The 23,841-nt window shown below is 37.1% G+C and overlaps 1 protein-coding gene across 1 annotated transcript in view; it reads left to right on the forward strand.

Annotated features, from left to right (window-relative positions):
* The window catches only part of THSD7B (thrombospondin type 1 domain containing 7B), a 744,220-nt gene that overhangs the window by 633,886 nt on the left and 86,493 nt on the right, over window positions 1-23,841 (forward strand). Inside the window, 2 exon segments of the mRNA XM_030327713.1 lie at window positions 8,890-9,023; window positions 15,938-16,088. Coding sequence (XP_030183573.1) covers window positions 8,890-9,023; window positions 15,938-16,088 — 285 coding nt within the window.

Here is a 23,841-nt window from a genome sequence, read left to right on the forward strand (position 1 = left end):
AGTTTTCTTTTATCTGTCCTTAGGTTCTAGAATACACTAATCTTAAATGATTTCAAAAAGTAGCACTGATGTTTGAGTTGTCTCTTTCATTTTCAGTTCCAAATCCTGGTGTCTCTTCTACCACATTGAGTTGGAAGCTTTGTGGAGATAGCAGTTAAGAGGATCATTATTCCCAAACTGTAGCCTCCTACTGGGACTGCTGCCATTTCTGCCTTGCTCAGAGCTCTCCTGTACTCTTTCATCTCTCTCCTGTTTGAGATGACTTATGTTCCCCAAACTTTATTTGGAATCTATCTCTTGATATAAATCTCAGAAATTTTAGTGACTCCCCTTATCTACAAATAAAATTCTATCTCATCACATTTTCCCATTTACTTACCTCAGCTAGCTTCAATCTCCAGGCTTCATCTCATATGTACTGGGGCCCTTGTGTACTGTTTATGAGAATTATATTTAGACTTTGGTTCATTTGCTTGACTGGCAAACCTCTCATCCAGAGAAGTTCCTATTAGATTATCCTAACTAGGGCTATTCTTCTTTATGCATTTGTATTTGAGAGTCTAGCCACACAAACACAGGATTTCTCTGCCTAAGGGGTGTGCAACTTAGATTACACTGCTTCTCTATATAATTACATTTTTTATCATCCAAATTATATTGATTTCCTGGGCATGTTTTCATAGGCTTCTTGTATTTATTGAGTGAAGAAACAGTTGCATGTATTCCAGAGTATAGGGATAGCATGATGTTCTCAACTACTGAGAATAAGTGGGAACTATATTAGACTCTGTCCCAGCAAAGGCCATTAAGGAAAGTAAAGGCTTTGGCCAAAACTTTTACTTGTGTTTGACACTTAGAGAATGAGTTGCAAGCCTCAGGACAAACCCTTCTCCTCCGTTTTTTGATGAACCCAAAACAGTACCATATACCTTTCACATAGAGATACCCTTAGGACATGTGTTTCGAAGAACTGAGATCTGTTCGTCTCTCTTTATGCCTCTAACTTGTAAAACTTATGTTACCCGCCAGAAGGCAAGGGTTTCCATTTCAGACTCTTCTATTAAAACAGAGAAAGAAAGCTGTCTTTTCTCTCCTGATTTCTTGTGGTCATATTCTGTGACCCAGATAAGTGATAACTCACTCACTCACTTTCTCTGTCTTTCCAGTCATCCATCTATCCATCTATTTATCTAATATTTGCACCAGACTCCTGGACAGTATCTCATGTACAGTAAGGGCAGAAGTGTTCTTTTCTGTAGTCAGGTTTCCATGGTGCAATCAAACTCCCTTTAAAACACAAACCTCTTGCAAAAATTTTGTTATAAATTTTTATTGTATAAGAATACTTAACATAGGCCCATCCTCTTAATACATTTTTAAGTATGTAGTACAGTATTTGTAATCCATAACCACAGTGTTGTAGGCTGGTCTCTAGAATTTATTCATCTTGCATAATTTAAATTTTATACCTATTGAATAACATCTCCCCATTTCTCTCGCCCCAGCCTCTGACAACCACCATTCTATTCTTTGCTTCAATGAGTTTGACTATTTGAGATACCTCATATAAGTGGACTCATGTAGTATTTGTCCTTCTGTGATTGGCTTATTTCACATAATGTTCTCAAGGTTCATTCATAACCTCATTTCTGAAGAGTTATTGGTTCAACTCTTCCAGAGTTTTCTGGAAGTATCAGTGATAATTGGGATGGGGTTGTTTTTGTTTTGTTTTGTTTTGTTACTTCAGCTTGACTGGTAACTGCAATCTGTTCTATGAAAATCCAATGGGCCACCATGACAGTAGACTCTGGCATGCTATGAGCAGACTACAAAATATCATCTGATTTTTTGTCATAACACAGCATGGCAGTGGGTGGCATCTCTCAGGGTATTGGGAAAGTCACTCTAACCCTGGATTGAGTTTCCCTCTTTTATTCTATTTTTTATGATTGTTTACGTAGTGGTAAAGTACAGAGTGTGGGCCTTATAGTTCAACTTGCCCCAAGTTGTCTATGTCAATATGTTGCCTCAGTTCTGTAACACATATCAGGCACAGAGAGAATCCGGTCAGTGCTCACGCGCGCACGTGTGTGTGTGTGTGTGTGTGTGTGTGTGTGTGTGTTAGTGCTTTAGTATAGAATATCATACACTTTATAGGATTTGCACAGTAATCATTTTTTTTTATTGTCTATTACCATGCAGTTTAAGACCATGGTTTACTTTCATAGTCACTTAAATGACACACAGTAAGAAATGAAAATCTGCTATCAGGAAAATAGAGTATTAAGGAAGAAAAAAAAGCTAAGGCATTGCTACTTATTTGCCATTATAAATAATCTAAACTACATTAGCACAGATAACTGAGCTTTAATCATGGCCTTTTACGTGAGGTCCTGGTGGATTCCCAGTATTAAATACCCTCTGTAAAGTTCAGTTTGTGTGTGACACCCTTGAAAGAGGCAGAAATATGGAGAAGGGGAAGAAGTATATGCATGGCTTGGGGCCCTACTTAGTCTCCATACCCATCCCTACCTCCACCCCCACTTTGGGGAGGAAAAGAGGACCATGTGGATGACAGAGCTGGTTAAGCTGTGCGTGGATATTCATCTTGATTCTGATGGCATTATGCTTAAGAGATCATCAGTGGTATTCAGACTGGAGGTAATGGGTTAAGTGCTAATAGAACATTAGAAAAGGAAAAGGAAAAAAAAAATCTGAGGTTTAGAACTTCTCAGCAAAAAATATTCTTCAATATTCACTTTAGAAAAAGGCTATTCTGTACAACATACCTTGTCTCAAAATAGAAATAGTAATGTGATTTCAAGGCATAGCCTCATTGTTAGTCCATTTCTTCTCTTCATTGTATGTAAAGGCAGTAGTTCCCAGAGTTTTTGATATAAGGATCTTTCACTTTTAGCCAACCTGGATTGAGAAACTTTCTAATGAGGAACTTCAAATTCAGCGGTACTTTCAAGTTAAATTAAAACTTCATTAATCACAGCATTGCCTACATTCCATTGAGGAGCGGTGATAACAGTATGTCTGAGATTATATTATTCATTGAGACTATAGACAAGGTTTGGTATGGGAATGCACTTATGGGCCCCTCGGTACAATGCTACAGTTTTCAGGGTCTGCACATCCAGCTCAGAAAGCGCTGTTTTTAGGAGATGAGGAATGTAGCCACCACTTTTACTGTTCTAATCAAATACCCATTGGCTTTAAAGTTCAACAGTTTGTCTACAAATTTTGCAGATAAAACTCAGTCAGCATTATTAGGTTTGTGTTTAGATTTTCCAGTGTGAAAACCGAAAAGAAAACATATAATGCATATTTAAAACCAATGGTGAATCTCACAAACCAGGCATGGGGATAAGCTCAGGGCATTCTCAGGAAATCTTTTCAAACGCTGTGTAGCTGAAGAAGCTAGTGTGGGAAAATGTCCTGGAAGAGGAAAACAGCCAAGGTCTCATACTTGAACATCAAGGCTGGAACTGACAGTTGCCCACTTCACAAGTATGGATCTCTGTACTACGGATTTCCAGAAAAACCTGACTCCAAATGCTGCCCTCTTGAGCAACACATTGGACAAGTGATGAACGTAATGGTTTTCCCAGACACCAATTTAAAAGCATTTGTGGATTTTTTAAATCCCCCATTCACATCAAGAATTGCAACCATGTAAAAGACATAGGCCCTGCTCTTGCTTTAAACATGGAAGTTGGCTTTCAGAGATACTTTTTGGTTTTTCGAAATTATGAAAAGAGACCCCATACATGAAGCCTTGAAATGACTTGTTTGTGCAGTATTTTTTTATATGAAGTAATAGCCATAATCTACTATATAGATATCTTTGTAATTCTGTTCTTGGTTTTCCCTTCTTAGGATTTATAAATATTAGCATTATCTTCCTCATTGGAAAGATATCCTCAGAGCATGGTGATGTGCCCGAAACAAGTTAAATAGGCAAAACTCAGCACTTTTTTCACATCACCAATCTCAGCTTGAGCACCAGCCTAGTCATTCATCAGCCATAAATGGCTCAGAATCTTCAAATTTTATTTATTTTTACATGGAAATAGGGATTCTACTAATGTGTAACTTAAATGATCATGATGGTTGAGACCTGAGACATAAAATGTCATATAGAAGCTATAAAGTTATATGCAACCTTATGTGGTGTCATTGATAACCTGGGGCCAGTGATGTTGTAAAACATGTGGGTGCAGTTGCATTAGGACTGAACTTGAGCACTGCATGTATTACATTATGCACAGACAGGTATAAATTTATGATTAACAAAAATGGAAGCAAAAGTTTATTTACATAAATGTGATATTTTTCAGTCATTCAGATATTCCTAATGGAGGAGTACCTAATTTAGTTGCAGACCGAAGAAGAAAAGGGGCAGATTTTGGTTAAGCTGAGGGAGGCTGTAGCATGGAGGACCCTTCTGAAGGGAAACAGTGGAAACTGGAGGCTGAAAGAGAGGAAACAGGCAAGTAGAGAAGGGCTGGGGAGAAGTCTTTGAATTAAGAGATGAGGGTCTTAGCCCTGAAGGAAATTTGTACATCTTATGTTAAAAGCTCACAACATTTGAGGCAGAAGGGAACCCATAGTGCTTTATTGATCTCACCACTCCGAGAAGACCACTTCCTCTCACACTCTAGTGGTACAGACCTGGCTCTGATTTGCAGGAATTTCTGCTCCTAGATGGGGTTTTGAACCGATGTCAAGTTCTAGTGATTAATTTCAGTCCCCAGCATGGAAGTCTACAGCCTGAAGACTTTTACCCGGGCGTTGACTGGCAGCTTCCCTGGAGCAAAGGGTTATTACCACAGAAAATTGGAAGTCATAAATTTTCCTTTCTTTGTTTTTGTTTTGATTGTGGTTATTGTTTGTTTGCTTTATTTGAGTCCTTAAGCCCTAGGACTCTGATAATTAATAATGACATCTGCTGAGCACCACTGATTCCCTGCTTCCAAGTGTAGGCCAGGGAAGTCCGTTTATAGTTGGAGACTGGTATCACAAAATAGTACTTAGTTAAACTGATCAGTTACAATGAGTGGAGACGTATTTAATAAATATTAAAAGACCGACTCAATGAATAAGTTTATGATATGACTCCAGAACTAGCAAAATTATAAAAACACAATTCCCCATTGAGGAAGTAATAAATAAGACTCATTACTAGGAGAATCAAATGTTGCCTCTCAGAGGATTTAGATTTTTCAGTGGCATTTTTAGCATCTATAGCCCTATTAAACCCTATTATTTTCTTCCTAATTTGTGCCATTTAGGAATGATTTTCATTTAACTTTCCCATGGCTCATTTCTCTCCTTCAGAACATTTCCATATGATTCCCTGATAAAGTCCATGCTTTAACACATTTCCATTATGAAACTGTAATAAGCACCAACTAAACAGCAATATGAAATGGCCAGAACATAAAGGACTGACAGGAGAAGAAATTGGCCAGCTGGGTAGTTAATTTTTATTGTTGAATGCCTACTGCACTTTTTGCCGCTTCTGGTTGTTTTAATCCTCTCAATAAGATTCCTTGCCTGATGGACAAGGACTGTAAGGAGACAATTCTCACAATTCTTTTTTTTTTTATGTTTATTTTACTATTTTTGAGGTGGGGAGGGGAGAGCGCGTGTGAGTGCATGAGCAGGGGAGGGGCAGAGAGCAAGAGGGAGACACAGAATCTGAAACAGACCCCAGGCTCTGAGCTGTCAGTACAGAGCCTGATGTGGGGCTTGAACTTGGGAATGGCGAGATCATGACCTGAGCCAAAGTCAGACACTTAACCAACTGAGCCACCCAGGCACCACTATTCTCACAATTCTTAAGGGACATGGTTTTTCCCCATAACAAAATCATCAAGCGGTACCTTTTAATGACACAGTGATTGTTCTTCACGCCAGCCCATAATGGAAAGGAGAGGTTTTTATTTTTGTTCCTCCTTATTGTCCTTTGGGCTTTGCAAAATACCCCTTACCATGTTCTGTTTAGTGGGCCTGTGTTCTCTGGAGAATTACATGAGGGCCAATTAGCAACTGGGCTCCCTTATAAAATTAGTTTCAATTCAACAATTACTTGTTGAACACCACTCTCTTCTCCATGTCTTGTGAAATACAGGCATATGGAAACTTAGTTCCTGACTGCCTAAAACTCAAAAATTTCTTTAAGTAGCCACCTAAACAAATGCTGATTATCCAGGTTTGACTTTGGTTAGGACCAGAAGCATCAGGTATGAAAAGTACAAATTATGTTTCTCTGAGCTTATTCTCTCCATATTATTTGAAGTAAAAAGTAGACTTATTATATAAAGTAAAAAGTACACATTAAGACCAAGGTGAGAAAACGAGTTAAAGTGGTGTGAGAAATAGGAAACATTTAGAGAAAGAGTCAGATGATGACTTTATTGAATGTGCCCGTTCCCCCAGCAACACACAATGAGGTTCTAACCTCCAGCATTGTCCCGGCTCTGTACATGTGCATCCTGATGTTATAATCTGGCTACAGGTCTACTGAAAACGGAGACAGCCAGTGAGTACCAAAGATATGCCAACTAGGGGTCATGGGAAAAGCCTTGAGGAAGCGGTGGGGGTTACTTGGGCTTTGAAGGAAGGGTAGGGATTTATCAGCTAGAAGTAACAGTATGAGCAATATTAAAATAGCATACACATCTGAGGGGGAAGAAAAGTAAATCCACATGACTGGAGAATCTTTTTTAAGAGTTGCTTTTTTATATACCACTAGCCAAGAGGATGGATCAACATCTTCCTACCTAAATATGCTCCCTATCTTCCAACAGCTTTTCATTGAGGTTGGTTACTCTGCTACAGGTGTAGATTGCAGAGCATAAAGAGTAAAAACAGTAAACCAATATATGACCAGACATTAAAATGTGTATATCAGAGGAATATGAAACTAAACAGGTTTTCTTTCTCCCCCCCCCCCCATCTGTCTTTGGGGTTTCCATAGGAGGGAAGGTAGTCTAAGCTCTGCCTAGTAGTGATAGCTTTAGAAATATAGGCCCCTCTCAACATATTCCATCCATTTGCTTTCACATTCATACATGAGGTATGGGAAAACACTTTCTTAATATTTTCATCTACCCCATTTGTACCAAGTTGGTTTGGCAGGCTTTCATGCATTTCATATGAAAGCCAAAGAGCTTTACTTAAATGGTCTGGTACCTATTGAAAGTTTATAGAACAAGCCCATAAATTCAGTGCAATCTTTATTTCTTGGTATAGTTGAGTTGACTAAACCCTCAGCTGTCATCAGCTCACTTTCCAGGTGTCTGCTCGGTTGGGTTCCTGTCTTTTCATTTTGTCGATTTTTCCTCTTACATCTACCATGCTAGAAGTTTTTCAGGCAGACTTTTCTCCCTTACAAGTTATTACCTCCTTATTCTAATGTAGATTCTGCTTCCAAACCTTTCATTCCATTCTTGGCAGCCTTCGCAGCATGAAATGTGATTCTTTTATTACTTAATTCCTTACTTTCCTACACCCATTTCCACTTCTATTTCCCCATCTCCTTTCATTTTGCCCTCACATATTTTTCACTTTGTGGTTTTCCTTTTCCTTGTGCGCTCTAGGTGAGAGAGCCAAATAGAACCCCACGGTTAAAAATAGTTTCTGACATTATTTGTGATTCCTAAGATGTAGTCTCACAAATAACCTTTTCTCATTTGATTTCCATCTAACATGCTGACGGTGCTCCAATCTTGTTTTCTGATTATCCCATTACACAGTGCTTTCCCTCACATTTAGTGGAAACTTGCAAGTAACAGTTCTGTTTGGATAGCATTGCCTAGTCATCATTTATGATTTTGTGGAATTAGAAAGGCAGTGGGAGAAAAGAACTCAGGCCTAAATTTTTATTAAAAAGGAAAAGCATTAATTAAGTATTTTGGTAATAGGTTGAATCACTCTTCATCAGCGTGCTATATTAGAGCCCTCTCTGTGATCTAGAGTAACCTATCACGCAATGAAACATTTTCTTACCAAGGGAGAGTGCTGTGCTCTATATTGACTAATGCATTTTAAATTCAGTCTTAAATAGGCAAACTCAATTGACTACCCATTGGGATACAATTGTAGGGGGAAAAATCATCACAAACAAATGCATAGGAAGTAACCTAAGAATTCATTTACTGTAATCATTGTTTTTACCATAAAAGTGTAAATATTCACAGTCAGTAATCAATCATGCACAACCTTTAATAGTCTAGCAGTGTTTGTCTTATGTGTGTGTGTCTGTGTATGTGTGTGTGTCTGAGTGTTATAGCTATGCTCTGAAAACATCCTACAAATAGATGAATTCATATGAAGCCACAATACCCAGGAGGCTAAATGATTGCCTGTTAGCATTGATCATTTGGGGGCATAAAAAGAAATTTCCGGTGCAAATAACACCACTTTTCTTATGCATTCTAAGGACCTCTTATATTCAAGAGTAAATTTTCCTTACGTATATTTGTTTCAATTGACATCTTAAAGTACATCTGAGAATACAATACGCCATATAATTGAGAGCTGGACCGTCTAATAGATGCTGTGTGAGGTCTTCAAGGAAATGAAATGGTAATGGAATTCTTATTTTCAGTGGTAGGAAATGACTGTCCTTTGTTCTCTTCTGTGAAGGCATACCATCAAATCTTAGTTGATTTCGCCTGTATGTTTCTTTAGGCAAGTCAGTAATTTCAGAGAAGCCAAATACATCTCGCTTTTTGGGAGTGTAATTTGGCTGTTTTAGCCAGAGTATAGTTCTTGGGTTATGTTCATCAGGCATTATTAAAAGATAGGCTGTTTTCATATACCTTGGGTAGTTCCACATAATTTTTTTTTTCCTTTCCTATTCTTGCTTGGCAGGTCCATGAGGCAGTCCCATGTTACAGTGAATGCAATCAGTATTCCTGGGTTGTAGAACACTGGTCTCCATGCAAAATCCACAATGAGCTGAGATCTCTGCGCTGCGGAGGAGGAACGCAATCTAGGAAAATCAGGTGTGTAGAGATGGAGACACTTGGGAAATGGGCCTGTGGAACTTATACATTTTTATAAAAGAACAGTGTTGCTTATCCAAGTACACTCTGATTTTGACACCGCATACTCTGGCTTTTGCTCATCATCAAGTATCTGTGGAAGCATATGTGCCCTAACTGCCATGTGTACAGTGGGATTTCCTCTGCAGTTCAGTCACAGTCCTTACCGTTTCCTACAAATGACTTAGGTGGGAAAGCTAATTGCATGGAGCAGGCTGGCATCCCTTCACTGACTCATAATCAGCTATAAGTAAGTCTTAACAGTTACGGAGATTTTGAAAACAGATTTTGGCTGTGATTTTGCTCTATGGGTAGTATAGTTGATGGACATGATCTTAATTTTGAATGCCAATGCATTGAAAAGCTCAATTTAAACGCTCCCTATTAGCCCTGGAAACTAAAGTCTGAGAATATTTATAAACAGTAGCAATGAATTTTAATACAAAGAAAGCACACCTCTGAAAGAACTTAGTGAATTCTGGGTTATTTACAGAGCGGTCTTCTTTGATGTTTTTGTCTTGTAAATACAGCAGTGATAAGCAAAGGAAAACACTTGGTCTGAATTTGTCAAAATGGCCTATTCAAAAAACGATTTGGAAAGAAAGAATTTCTTTACCAACTGAGGATAATGGAATAAATGTTAGAGACTGAACAAGCAAAAACTAAAATATTAATGATAAACAATGGTTAGTATGTGAATTCAAGAAGAAAATGGAGTTTAGCCAATTATTGAATCGCATGAGCATAGGGTGTCATTCTGCGAGATTTAGGAAGCTCCATGTCAAACAGACAGTGCCCAAAGCCTGTAACTCCCTATGAGTTCACTGTTGGATTGACGTCAGTTGCCAAGGCAGAGCCTGCTTATATGTGTTGATTGTTACTGAACATCAGTGAACCTACTTTATTCCATAAGTCAGTATGCACCCACATCCACCATTTCTGTGACTTAGTCCCAATGTTGCAAAACCACTGATAAGCATGTTGGAAGAAATAGCTGTTAGTGAAACTATAGATGTGCTCCTCTTCATCAACCTAAGTGAATAGCTAGTAGAGAAATTGTCTTTTTGTCACTTTGTTCAGTCCCCTTTCCTCTTGGGACTGGTGTGCTCAGGTTGTCGCAGACTTTTTTCTCTTCAAAATCTGTGTCCCCTGTGTCTTGTTCTCATGGTTTTGAGAAATGACTGATCAATCTAGCTTATCAAGGAACAAGCAGCTGAGCTGTGGTACCTCCACTCTCATCCCAGACAGGCCTCTTACCAGTACTAAAGCAAAATCTCAGGAGAGAAAGGAAAGCTTTAAGAGAATAAATCACTACCAACAGAACTGTGGCAGGCTGATTGAGGAAAAACATACTTAAACAAGAAGGCCTTTAACTTCTCAGCTCAAACATAGAGACCTTGATATAATAAAAGTAACACAGCTACTGAATATCACTCTGATACGGGCTAAATTGCATTCCTCCAAAATTTATGTATTGTAGTCCAAACCTTGAGAACCTCAAAGTGTGGCTATATTTGGAGATGGCCTCTTTAAAGAGGTAATTAATGTTAAATGACGTCACTAGGATGGGCCCTAATCCAATCTGACCCATGTCCTCATAGAAAGAGGAGATTAGGACACAGACACAAAGGGAAGACCATGTAAAGCCACAGGGAGAAGACAGCCATCTGCCATCTACAAACCAACAAGAGGGGTCTCAGAAGAAACCACCCTGCCAGCACCTTAATCTCAGACTTGGAGCCTCTAGAACTGTGTGAAAATAATTTTCTGTTGCTTAAGGCACCTAGTCTGTGATATTTTGTTGCAAATTTTGTTCTGGCAAATTTTGTCACGCTTTATGTGTATAATAACATTAATTATGGGAAGCAGATTTTCCAGGTGTGTTGCATTCCAGACCACTACTGACCTTAATAAGATGCTGTTAGAATGAATAAAATAGCTTATCCTTTCTCTTTGTTGAAACCTCTAATCTGGAGGACATCTTCACGGTTCATCTTGGGTTGCAATCTTCTATTAATTCAAAAATATTCTGTGTGTCAGGCAGTCTAGGCACTGGGGATAAAATGAACGAAATTTTCTATCCTCAAATAACTTGTAGCAGCAGGAAAAAAAAAGATAAACACATAAACATAATGGACTGTCTTTACTATGAAATGCCAAGAAAAAAAAATTGGATTGGAATGAGTGAGGATACTGTTTTGGAGAGGTTCGTCAGCAAAATATTGAAGCAGTGATCTGAATAAGATGAGAGATCTGAATGAATATAAGATCTATAGAAAGAAATCCCAGGGAGAAGGAGTGTCCAAAGCCAGAAACCTTTTTTGGCTTGTTATAACAAGATGAATAGCAAGGTGTTCCATATGGCTGGTGTCACTACTCAAATCACACAGCCTTCTAAAACAATGTCAAAGAATTTTTTTTCCAACTGTTTGAAATGTTTGAGACAGAGGAAATTACACAGTCTTATTAGCATTTGAAAGGACCTTGTCAGATGTAGTGTAGAGAAGGTATTTTGGAGTACATAAGTAGAAGCTGGGATGAAGTTTTCAGGGACACGGATAGTTAGCTTGGGCTTGGTAATAATGAAGATGGTAAGCAGGTCACATTGGACTATTCTTGGAAAGTACAGACCACAGGATTATTTATAAAGTGATTGTAGAATGTGGAAGAAAGAAAAGCATCAAAGATGATGGCTAGGTTTTAGTGCCTGAACAATCATAGGAATGATGGTGCCATTTGTTGAGATGAGGAGTATTAGAAGCGAGTTTCAGAGAGAAAATCAAAAGCTAGCTTTTGAACACATTAAATTTGAGATGATTTTAGCCATCCGACCGCGACAGTACCGTTTTGGAGTTCAGAGAGAGACAGTGGTATAAATTTGTGCATCAACAGCTTATACAGGAGACCTGGGGAAATCCAATATTCATGATGACAACAAGGAGAAAACTATACAAAGGCACTGAAAAAGAATATCTGGAAAAGGAGGAAAACCATGAAAATGGGAAGATAGAGGGTTTTTCAAGAAAACAAATAATCAGTTGTTTCAAATGGTTGTCAGAAATTTACTAAGATGAGAATTGATTGTTGAGTTTGGCCATGTGGAGTCTGTTAATGATGCTGATAAAAGGTTTATCTGGATTAGTAATAAACATATGATTAATGTAAATTCAGCAGGTGGTTATGGAAGAAGTGGGGGAGAAGCATGTGGAGAGAGCAAATATAGACTAGCTTTAAAACAGTTTTGCCATGAGTTTTGAGAAGAAATGAGGTGACAATTGAAGGGACATATGGCAAAGAAATTGATGATGCAGAATATGTATCTGCAGGGGCATTTTCATTTTGGAACATCTTCAATATCAGTCTTTTTAAGTCATTACTCTTGGGCTTGTCAGAACCACCAGAAAATTCTCTTTGTAAATCATGCGTGAAATAGATAATCCTAGCAGCCAGTGTTTTGGGAACCTAATGGAAGAAAGCTGTTGATGTGGTAGACAGAATGGTGGCCCCCTAAAGATGTCACATTTTGATCACTGAAATCTGTGACTATGTTAACTTACATAGCAAAAGGGACTTTGCAGAGATGATGTTAGGATTGAAAAGGGAAGATATTCCTGGATTGTCTGGGCGGGGACAATTTATTCACAAGGTTCTTAAAAGTGGGAAAGGAAATGTGGGAGAAAGGGAAATGTAACTACAGATGTAAGGCAGAGAGAGATGCAAGTCTGCTGGCTTTGAAGATGGAGAAAGGGGCCATGCCCAAGGAATGTGGGTGCCCCTAGAACCTTTAAAAAGATAAGGCAGTGGTTTCTCCTCTAGAGCATCCAGAAAGGACTCCAGCTTTGCCAAAGCAATGATGTTAGCCTAGTATGATCCATGTTGTATTTCTATACTATAGAATTATAAGATAATAAATCTGCACTGTTTAAACTTCTAGGTTTGTGGTCTTTTTTTTTTCAGTGTGTTAACTCATACTTAAACCCTTATTTTTCAGTATGATACTCCCCTCCTTAAGTGAGGCATGCATGTTCTAGCCCAAAGATTCTTTTTGTGACCCCTCCAGATAATAAACCTTCAGTTACCTGCAAGAGGAGTAGAGAGGCCATCAACTATCCTTGTGGACTGGAAGTAGGAGAGAGTCTGAGGGCCCAGGTACTTCTTAAACACATGATCAGTAAATCTTCCAGGTTTTCAGCCTCACCTTCATCCATATTTCCAGAGGTACTTGGTGCCACAAGTTCCTGAAATTTTTATGTGTTCTGGGGTGTAAATGGAGTTACTTCCTTTGTTTTTCCTTGAAGTCTTAGTATTCAGCTTTCTTGGTATGTATGCTAAGTTACCACTAGTTCATCTATTTTCTATTTGTTGCTTTTGTCCTTTTCCCATGTTCTTTGTCCTTGTAGGGAAATGCCTTGGGTTTTTGGGTTTTCTTTGTTTGTGGGCTTTTTGTGGATTTTGTAACAAATTCTTTTACTATTGTTTTTCTGGCATATTGGGAGTGAACAAAAGTTAATGCAAACACTGAATTGGATGCCACTGACCAGAAGTCTTATCTCTTCTTTCTCAGTGAAATAATAAAAGAACATCAGCTGAGAGCATGCAGGCAAGAAGGAAAGCAATTTCCAACTTTTAAGTTTGTCCGGAGTAAGACACATAAGATATTTTGTGGTCTTTACTTCCACTATTGACTCTTACCACAAAAGAAATTAAAGTTCATAGATGACTCTATACAATGCCTCCCTATATTAAAAGGCATTACTTACATCTTCTCTCTCCTATTCTACATTAACCTCCTTTATACAATATATAGTCTTTCATTACTTAGCACCTCACAAAGCTTATTTTATTGTGTACAAGGTAATGGACTACTTTGCCATTTTCCTGAATTAAAAACAAAACTGTATGGCAGTTGGTTGAGCGTCCAATTCTTGATTTTGGCTCAGGTCATGATCCCAGGGTCATGGGATTGAGCCCTGCATCAGGCTCCGTGGTAAGCATGGAGTTTGCTTAAGATTTTCTCTCTCTCCCTCTACCCCCTCCCCTGCTCATGTTCTCGATAATTCATTCTAGTATAGCATGATTTGAGGAGCACCAAAGTTTCTCCAGCATATGTATCTTAAAATGCTTATTCCTTGGCTATGGCATTGTGTCTGAAATTGTCAGATCAGCAAATGGCACCATTTAACTCTTCATTATTGTCATTTTCATCTTCACTTTATCATCACTAGAAGAAAAGTGTCCTAACAGTCGGGATCTTGCCCCTCGTGTCTGTCTGTCTGTCTCTCTCTCTCTGTCTCTCTCTCTCTTTCTTTCAGTTCTATATCTCAACAGCCAGGCAAGGGCCTGTTACCCAGTAAATCCTTAAAAATCATCCCTAAATGAATTATTATTGAAAATACTAACTTTGAATCCCATATCTAGCAGAAGAGACTTGCACACAGCTGGTCTTTCTTAAACATTTTTGAAAAAATGAATTGAAACATAAAATTCAAATTGGGATTTAATATCAATACAGAGAAATGCCCACTCATAGGGGTATAGTTGAATGGGTGTTCACAACAAAGACACAGTTGTGTAACTAGCCCAGAGACTGAGAAATAAAATATTACCAGGACTACCTTAAGCCCTTATCAGTAAGTAACCATTCCCCCAAACCACTATTCTGACTTCTGATACTGTAGATGAATATTGCCTACTTCTTAAATTTATATGAATGGAATCGTGTAGAGCATACTCTCTTGTGTCTATCTTCTTTTGTTCAGCATTGGATTTGTGATCTTCGTCCATGCTCTATAATGTAACAATAGTTCATGCGTTCCTACCACCTTGATAGCATTTAATTGAATTACTTACCACAATGTATTTATCTATTGATCTTGTTGAATATTTGGACTGTTTCTAGTTTGGATGATTATGAATAGTGTTAATATGCATATATTGTCAGATTTTTCTTTCTTTTTTGATACACATTCATACACATTTCTTTACATGTTATAGGCATGGAGTTGTTGGGTTACATGATATGTCTATGTTTCGTTTTGGTAGATACTGCCAGCTAGTTTTTCAAGGAGTTTGTGCTCCAACCGACAATGTAAGAAGGCTTACAGTTGTGGCATATTTTTGCCAACCCTTGATATTTTCCATATTTTTCACTGAAGCCATTCCAGTGGGTATGTAGTGGTATAATACTTCGGTTTTAATTTGATTGAATCAACAGCATGATTATTTTGTCTTGCCTTTGCCAGCATTCTTCTCAAGCCCAACATAGATTAGACCAAGCATCTGTACACCATGTGCTCAAATGCTGCATGTAAATGCTTACATATTGACCTTTGGTTTGTGATGCCAAAATTCCTTACTGAAATGAAGAGAATACTTGAAAGAAAAACATATTCAATTATGTTTCACATTACTTTGTCATGACCTTAAATGTGTTGGACAAAGATTAAGGAAGTTTGGATGATGTGAGATATAAGTGTAGGAAAGGTCTAAGAGAGTCACAGGAACTACAAAGGCTCTCACTGTTACGAAAGTGATGATGAATTCATTCAGAGAAGGAAAGACTTCAAAATTTGTTACCGTAAAAAGAAAATTCACTCTGTGCTGGACCTGAGTTAAAATAGTGTAGGTCTCTTGAGATAGAGAGTTCTTCAAGAATGACAGTGGACTCCAGTTTTTTTTTTGCGTTATTCTCTCCTGCTCTGCTGAATAAAGGATTATCATTCAATAAAGGTCAACTGGCTGAAGAAGGAATATTTTTCCCTTGATTTCTCTGCTAGTCTTATTTTATGTTTAACTATCTTTGAGGGGTAAGTAACTATATCATAACTATTTTAAATTTACTCTCTATTGTTTTATCCTTTGATCTGGCTTTGCAGATGCGTGAGTGCTGCAGATAGTGAAGGGGGAGCCGTGGATAACAGCCTGTGCAACCAGGATGAAATTCCCCCAGAAACCCAGTCCTGCTCTCTCTTGTGTCCCAGTGAATGTGTCATGTCTGAGTGGGGACCTTGGAGCAAATGCCCACAGGTAATTTCTCTTCCCTTATCAGTACCCTAATCCTCCAGTGCTATCTTCACTGTTGGCCGCTATATATTCACAGTACTTGCTCTCCGAAACATTCTTCTAGTAACATGAGAATATAATTTTGCCTAAGAAGGAAGAAAAAAAAAATTCAAACGAGACTGAACAATTTAAAATGCCAGTGCTTCTCTTCAGGCCTTTATCATGGGAGCGCGAACAAGGAAAATAAGCCTATAATGATCACACTAGGATTTGAATGCACACCCATTGTTAAAGAGGTCTTCTTTAGTACCAAAATGATTCTCATTGTAATCTCTTGGTTCTGTTCCATTTTTATCCTGGCAGAATCAATTATATCTTAGTAGCTCAACTCTCCTGTGTAATTTAGCTTCTTTTAGTGATGATCTGTTTTTGCCTTTTGCTGTTTTCCTGAAGATGAGGTGTTCTTTTGTCATGTTCTTCTTCCAGAGCTGACAAAAACCTTTTTTAAAGTCTAAAGCATTTGCCTTTATTTTTTTCTTTTTTAAAAAAGTGGAAAAATAACGTGAGTGTGGAAAAATAAATATTCCTCAAATAGAATGGTTCCACTTAATATTCTCAGAAACTAAACTCTGATATTTTAGACTTGTATTTCAGCTTACAGAGCTAAAAAAAAAAAAAAAAAAAAAAAAAGAGGATAAGGAGTATGTTATATGGCTCCAAACATTAGGAAAGGGAGACTTAGGGTACTTTGAATTCAGTGGTGATACTGACAGTTTATAAGAATATTGTGTTAAATCTTTGCATGGAAATGGAAAATATTTTTGAAATCAGTTAATATTCTTTAGTTGCAGTTTTGAATTATTGGTTCATCATTATATATTGCAGACTTATCTTTGAAATTTCCATATTCAATTCCTAAAAGAGTTTTCCCTTTATTATTTTTTCTTTGTTGTATCTTGTTTTGGGGGGGTAGGACAACACAATGTTAAGATGAAGAGATATTAACGGTAATTTGTAGGAATGGAATGTTGGTCCTACTAAGTCACTTGTTTTGTATAACTTAAATACAATGAAAGTTAACATTTATTGAGCACTTACTGTGTGCAAGGCACATGTAAAATTACTCTCTTTAGACCCTATACCAATCTTACTAAGTACATAATATTATCAGTCCCATTATACAGATGGACAAACTGATTCTCAGGAAGGCTAAGTAGCTTGCACAAAGTTTTACACTGAATAAGTGATGGAGCTGGGAATAAACTTGATGCTGTCTGCTGAAGACAAAGCCTTTGCTCTTACATCCTTGGCTCCCTTATCTTAGAAGAATTAAGGTAGATTTAGACCCACTACTTCTCTTTCTTTAAGATGCAGCATTTATTTTAAGAAACAAAGCAAGTTCAGGGCACCTGAGCAGCTCAGTCAATTGAGTGTCTGACTCTTGATTCGGCTCAGGTCATGATCTCAAGGTCGTGTGATCAAGCCCCAAGTCCCCTGTCAGGTTCCACACTCAGCTTAAGATTTTTTTTTCTCTCTCTCCCCCTTGCCTCTTTCCTCAACTCAGTCAGTCTCTCCCTCTCCGTCTCTCTCCCTCCCACCAAATTAAAAAATCAAAAAGGTAGAACAAAGCAAGTTAACTGTCAGTATGATTACTCTTTGACTACATATAGGTAGTTATAAGTACATATATTCACACTTTAGAAAATGTGGCAGCATACATTATTAATCAACTTGCAGAAGAATTAGCAACCTGAATAAGTTAAATGTAGAGGTCATGATCTTCCTTCTCTTTTTTCCAGTTTTCTCACAGTAAACTCCATTAGGCTTCACATTACAATGAAAATGTTGCCCTCTTAAGTCAAGGAGTCTGTCCACTGAGCTAAATGTCTGTTGTAGGAGCATTGTATACAATGTTATGATGGCCTGGCATCCTGTGTTTATTTCTTTGAATTTCTAAGAGGCAATTTTCTTTAAGGTTTGCTTTTCCCAACATAATCACACTACTTTTAGAGCACTTAGAAATTGGAGATAGAGAAAGCATTTCAGCCACCTTTCATATGTCTGGAAGATGACATTGGCAGTTACTCGCTTGTCAGCAGGAAGTGAGAGTGTTGGTCTGTCAACTGCTTATGTACCTGCTCAGTAAAATAATAATAATAATAATAATAATAATAATAATAGCAGCTATGACAACAGTAATAACTTTCATTGAGTACATCTTATGTAATAAGCACTGTGCTGGAATTTCATAACACTATGCTATGATGATAGACATTTGTCCACAGTCACTCAGGTCTGTTTGACCACAATGACCTTGTTCTTTCTAGATGCTGTGCTGCTCTCAAGTGTAAATAAAGTCTTTAAAATGGAAAAAAATGTAGTCAGGGCTCAAACCTGACTCTCTTAAATGTGTTGCATAATTTTAATAAATTGCAACATCTTAGCATAATGCCCCAACGTTATAGGTGCTTAAGCAGTACTTGATAATGATCATGATCATGATTATAGCAAAGTTAGCAAGCTGGATCTTTATACTTGACGTTTAATTAGCACTTCAATGTGCGTTTTCGGAGAAAAATAAAACAATTGTGTAATTGTTCTCTATAGCACGTACTGATTTGTGCATCTAACTATTGGCCATTATTTTACTAAATTCTCCTTTGATAGTCAGCAGTGTGACATATGTTAGTAGGACCAATTCACTATGTTTTTCTTTCATCTTTTTCTTCCAAGGGCACTCACACACATAGAGTGTGACTTAGAGTCAAACACATAACCAAAAAAAAACAAATAAGGAGAAGTGCCCCCCCCCCCACCAACCAACAAAGAAACAAACAAAAACAGGATATTTCTGAGACAAAGTATGTTTGTCTTTATATGGTACTCTGAAATTTACATTTAGATTTAACTGTAAAAACTACATTTAATGTGAAAGAAGCTTAATATGTTTTAAATATAGTAAACAGATTTGCCAGCTAATTAAAACAAGCTTAGCAAAACCAATTATTTAAGTAAAATTATGTTTTGATTTCCCAGCATGTGTCCTACACTCAGGCTAAGCATATGAGACAGACCATCACTGCTACCAAAGAACTCAGAGCTCTGGTATCTTTATAAGTGCATACTGTGTATGTCTAATAAAGGATTCAATAGCTGAGTAGCAGTGTTTATTAGTTTACACTGTGTTTACTAATAAAGTGGTAGGCAATGTATAAAATGATTATACTTCCTAACCTCTGGGTCAATGACTTTCACTCTCACACATGTAAGAAGCCTCTAGAAAGTACATTTACGCACAGTATCTCTGCCCTGTCCCATAGATTCTGATTCAGTACCTCTGGGTGAGGATCATGCGTCTGCATTTATAAAATTTCCAGGTGATGCTGATTCTGCTATTCTGGGAACACATTCTGAGTCCCAAGGCTAAGGCCATTACATTCAAGTCATGTTTTTTTCTCAATCAACCTCACTGTAATCACAACTATTTGTTGAATATTGAGTGAGCATGTAGAATTAATTGGACACCTAGTTTATATTTACAGATGCTTTTCATGTGCCAGAAATGTGCTTAGCACTTTGTATTTATTATCCCACTTAATCTGCAGAATGCCACTATGAAATATACTATTATCCTCCCAATGTATAAATGAGCAAACTGAGTCTCAGGTTAGTAACCTGCTTTTAAACAGCTAGCAAAAGGGACATGACTATTTAAGTCTGTGTAATCTGTACATAATCCCTAACCACTCAAAAGAAAAAGAATCCATACTTCCTGTCCTAGAGAATATGCTAACCTGTAAAATCTGTTGTCTCTTTTTGTGGTTTACTTTGGTTATTGGATTTGTGAATAAGTTGAATAATCTACATCATTTGACTAGTTTGCCAAGGAGGGAAAGCAAAATAGTCACAAACGAGGGTGTGACCTAATGCACAGGAAAACTTGCTGGCTGTGTGGCTATATGGCCAAGTTACAAGTTCCTCATCGGGAAATAAGGACAATGGCCACTGCTTTTCCAGATCATTTAAAGATTAGAGATAATGTGTATAAAGTGAACAGCACAAGTATTACTTGATACAGATTTATTAAAAACAAAAGAGAGAAAAGTAAGAAGCAAATCAAAGTTTTATACTGTGGTTTATACTGTGGTTGGGAAACAAGATAGGTTGGTATATATTTTCTAAGTCATACAGGTAATGTCCCTTCTTTCACACAAAATGGGTTATTATGTGATCTTACAGAAATAAAATGTCACCTTCTCTGCTGAAAAAATGACTTATGCTTAATTTGATAGCAGTCCCTAAAAATAAGGCTTCAGAAAGATAACTTTGAATGAATGGGTCACTGACCTTAAAGTTACTGCCAATTGCAAAGCATACCAAAGAGCAAATAAGACAAAGGCATAAAAAATTGTGTTGGGACCATTTTCACTGTATTGGAAAGAACTGGAGACTATAAATGGATCAAGCAAAACAAACACAATTCAAGGCAGAATTTGAAGAAAATGGAAAACCACGTGTTTCACTTATTTTTATGTTCTTGTTTTTCATACAACATACACACACACCTCATTTATTTTTTTTTATTCCAATATGCTTACTTCTCTAGAATGCTTTAATGTGGAAGGAAGCTTATAGAATTGTACATTTAAAAACCTTTTCAATAGTGTTCACCCTTTAAAGGTACACATATGTGTATAAGTACACAAATATAAAAAATACATATATATAATTGTTCATTGTTTATTACTACAAATTTCTCTTTTACCTACCTAATCCTAATTGTTTCCCATTTTTATCCTTATTCTTCATAAATTTTGCTGATAAGTATTATTCATAGAATCATATATTCTTCAAGAGAGGTTTATAAATTTCTAAATTCAGAAACTGTTCAGCCCTTGACATAACTGAAAGAATATATGGTTCTCGTCATGTATGCTGCCAATCCCTACAGAAATTTTCTATTGAGTAATACAGATTTTCTATTTTTATGACTCTCCTTGGAGGCTCACTGAAGGAATTTCTGAAACAGTAATGTTGATAGAAGGCAGCAGAGAGGGTCCTAGAAGTGAATTCCAAAGTGAGGTATACTTTACAGAAATAAACCTTTGCAAACCCTATCCAGAAAGATGACTTAAGTTTAGCAAACCTACTTGAACTTTAATTGATTTACTTCCAGCTGAATGCACCAAAAGCTGGTCAGAACTAAAGCTGGGCATACCCTTTCACTGTAGGAATTGGAGACTCATTTAACAGCTGTCCACATACAATCTCATGATCAAACAGTGACTCAAATCTTTGCCTTATTACCAGGGCAACTTCTGAAGAAGCATCACAAAGGAGGGTTTTGCAAAGAAACTAGAGTTTAAGTGCAACTGAATCTGGATTCTTTCATAATCTTAATATGATGCCAGTATAGGTATATACTAACAGATATATACTACCATTACCCTCCCAGGTGAAGAAACTTTTAGTTTAAAAGAGATAGAGAAATGTAGACCAATTTTCTAAGAGCTCCAGAAGTAAGCATTTGAGGACTAAGAAAAACCTTATTTTTTTCATGGCGCTCCAGTATTATTTTTTGTAGGGTCTGTCAACAGTGACATTTTATTACTGATGACTCAGCATTTTCAGTACCTTAGCACTGAAACAGCACTCTAAAAGTTATGTTTCCAGGAAAACAATGTACCCCAATGTATACTACTCATATTCACCTCCAAGCACTTTATCAACCTCTTTTCAATCCATAACATGCAGATGACAACCTGTATTTGTCTCTGGAGGGCATGTCTAATGGTCATGACCCTTAAGTTGCCTTATGCTTTTCTTTGACTCACAACTGAAGGCCAGTGGAGGAAAATGATATTTTTTTTATATACTGGACTGAAAACTCTGGTTGTTTTTGTTAAATTGATATTGTCTCTTTATTAGAAGCCAGTAATTCATTACTCAGAGCTTTGTGGAGTATTTTACCCCACTGTCAGTGAGATTTAATATAACCTAGAACCATTCTTACTTCCAGAATTATACTAGGTCCTGCCAAAAAAAAGGGTCTCATTTCATGCAATGTAGTAGCAAATGATATCGTATAAAGGCAGCCTTTGGGCTCATCCAGTTTTTTTTTTTTAAATTTAATTTGTTTTTCTTTCTTTTGCAGTGTGATTTTTTTTTGAATCTCACTATCATCAATTTGGGATACAAAATAAGTTTCTATTGCACTTAGTATCTCTGTCTCTGTCTGCCTCTACTCTACTTATCTTTACCTCTTTACCTCTATTTTTAGATATGATTTAGTAGAGAATAAAATAGGGGGAAAGTCTAGAGGTCTCATTGTTTGTTACATAGGCAATATTTTATTCCATCCCTTTATGTTCCAAATGGTAACTGTCTGCTCCGTTGTGCCTAGTGTCCCTGGTACAGAGAATTCTAGTTTACCTTTTTTTTTTTTTCAAATAACAAAGGTCTACTACAGAGAGTTGAGAAAGGCTAGCATCTGGCTATGCTAAGTGGGCAGAGGCTACATGGGTGGGTTAACTGCTTCAAAAACAGACTTTCAATGAGCCCTAGTTTTGAGTCTAATTTCACCTCCTTTTTCAGATCTTTTAGTAGTATTTCCTGAAGTTCTTCACAGTGTTCTGTCTTTAACCCAAATCTCTATCAGTTGAATCCTCACACAATTTATGGTGTCTCATGCCACAGAAAAGTATTTAGTTTCTATGAAACTAAGTTATTTCTTGCTTAAAAACTTAAATGATTTATTTAAAAAAAATTTCCAATATTTTTATTGTTTAAAAATACATGAGGATATCTAATTCATCTGGCTTTTAGTTTTGTATATGGTATGAAATAGACTTTTCTCTTAAATTCTAAATGAATATTTCTCCACTGACTTGTTTCTGTATTTTATATTGTACGTATTTTTTAACTTGTTCATGAGAGGGTTTCTTTTCTTCATTTTTTTTTTGTCCTATGCAATTAAAATTTACATAACTGTAAATTTTTTTTTTTCTGTGTGCATTTCTGCTGGTTATGCATTTCTGCTGGCTAGTTCTAAGGTCTAATTAAACTTGAATGTTATATGTATCTTGTACCTACTATGTTTTTTAAGTTTTCTTATTAATTTTACTGGTTGCCTTTTTAAATTAGTTTACATAGTTCTTTTTATATATATATTTAATTTTTTTTAACGTTTATTCATCTTTGAGAGACAGCATGAGCAGGGAAGGGGTAGACAGAGGGAGACACAGAATCCAAACCAGGCTCCAGGCTCTGAGCTGTCAGCACAGAGCCCGATGTGGGTCTCGAACTCAAAAACTGCAAGATCATGACCTGAGCCGAAGTTGGACACTCAACAAACTGAGCTGCCCAGGCGCCCCTTACATTCTTTTTTTTTTTAATATAAAATTTATTGTCAAATTGGTTTCCATACAACACCAGTGCTCATCCCAACAGGTGCCCTCCTCAATGCCCATTACCCACTTTCCCCTCCCTCCCACCCCCCATCAACCCTAAGTTTATTCTCAGTTTTTAAGAGTCTCTTATGTTTTGGCTCCCTCCCTCTCTAGCCTTTTTTTTTCCCTCCCCCTCCCCCATGGTCTTCTGTTAAGTTTCTCAGGATCCACATAAGAGTGAAAACATGGTATCTGTCTTTCTTGGTATGACTTATTTCACTTCGCATAACACCCTTCAGTTCCATCCACCTTGCTGCAAATGGCCAGATTTCATTCTTTCTCATTGCCAAGTAGTATTCCATTGTGTATATAAACCACATTTTCTTTAT

This window comes from Lynx canadensis, chromosome C1 (genome assembly GCF_007474595.2).
Source record: "Lynx canadensis isolate LIC74 chromosome C1, mLynCan4.pri.v2, whole genome shotgun sequence".
NCBI lineage: Eukaryota > Metazoa > Chordata > Mammalia > Carnivora > Felidae > Lynx > Lynx canadensis.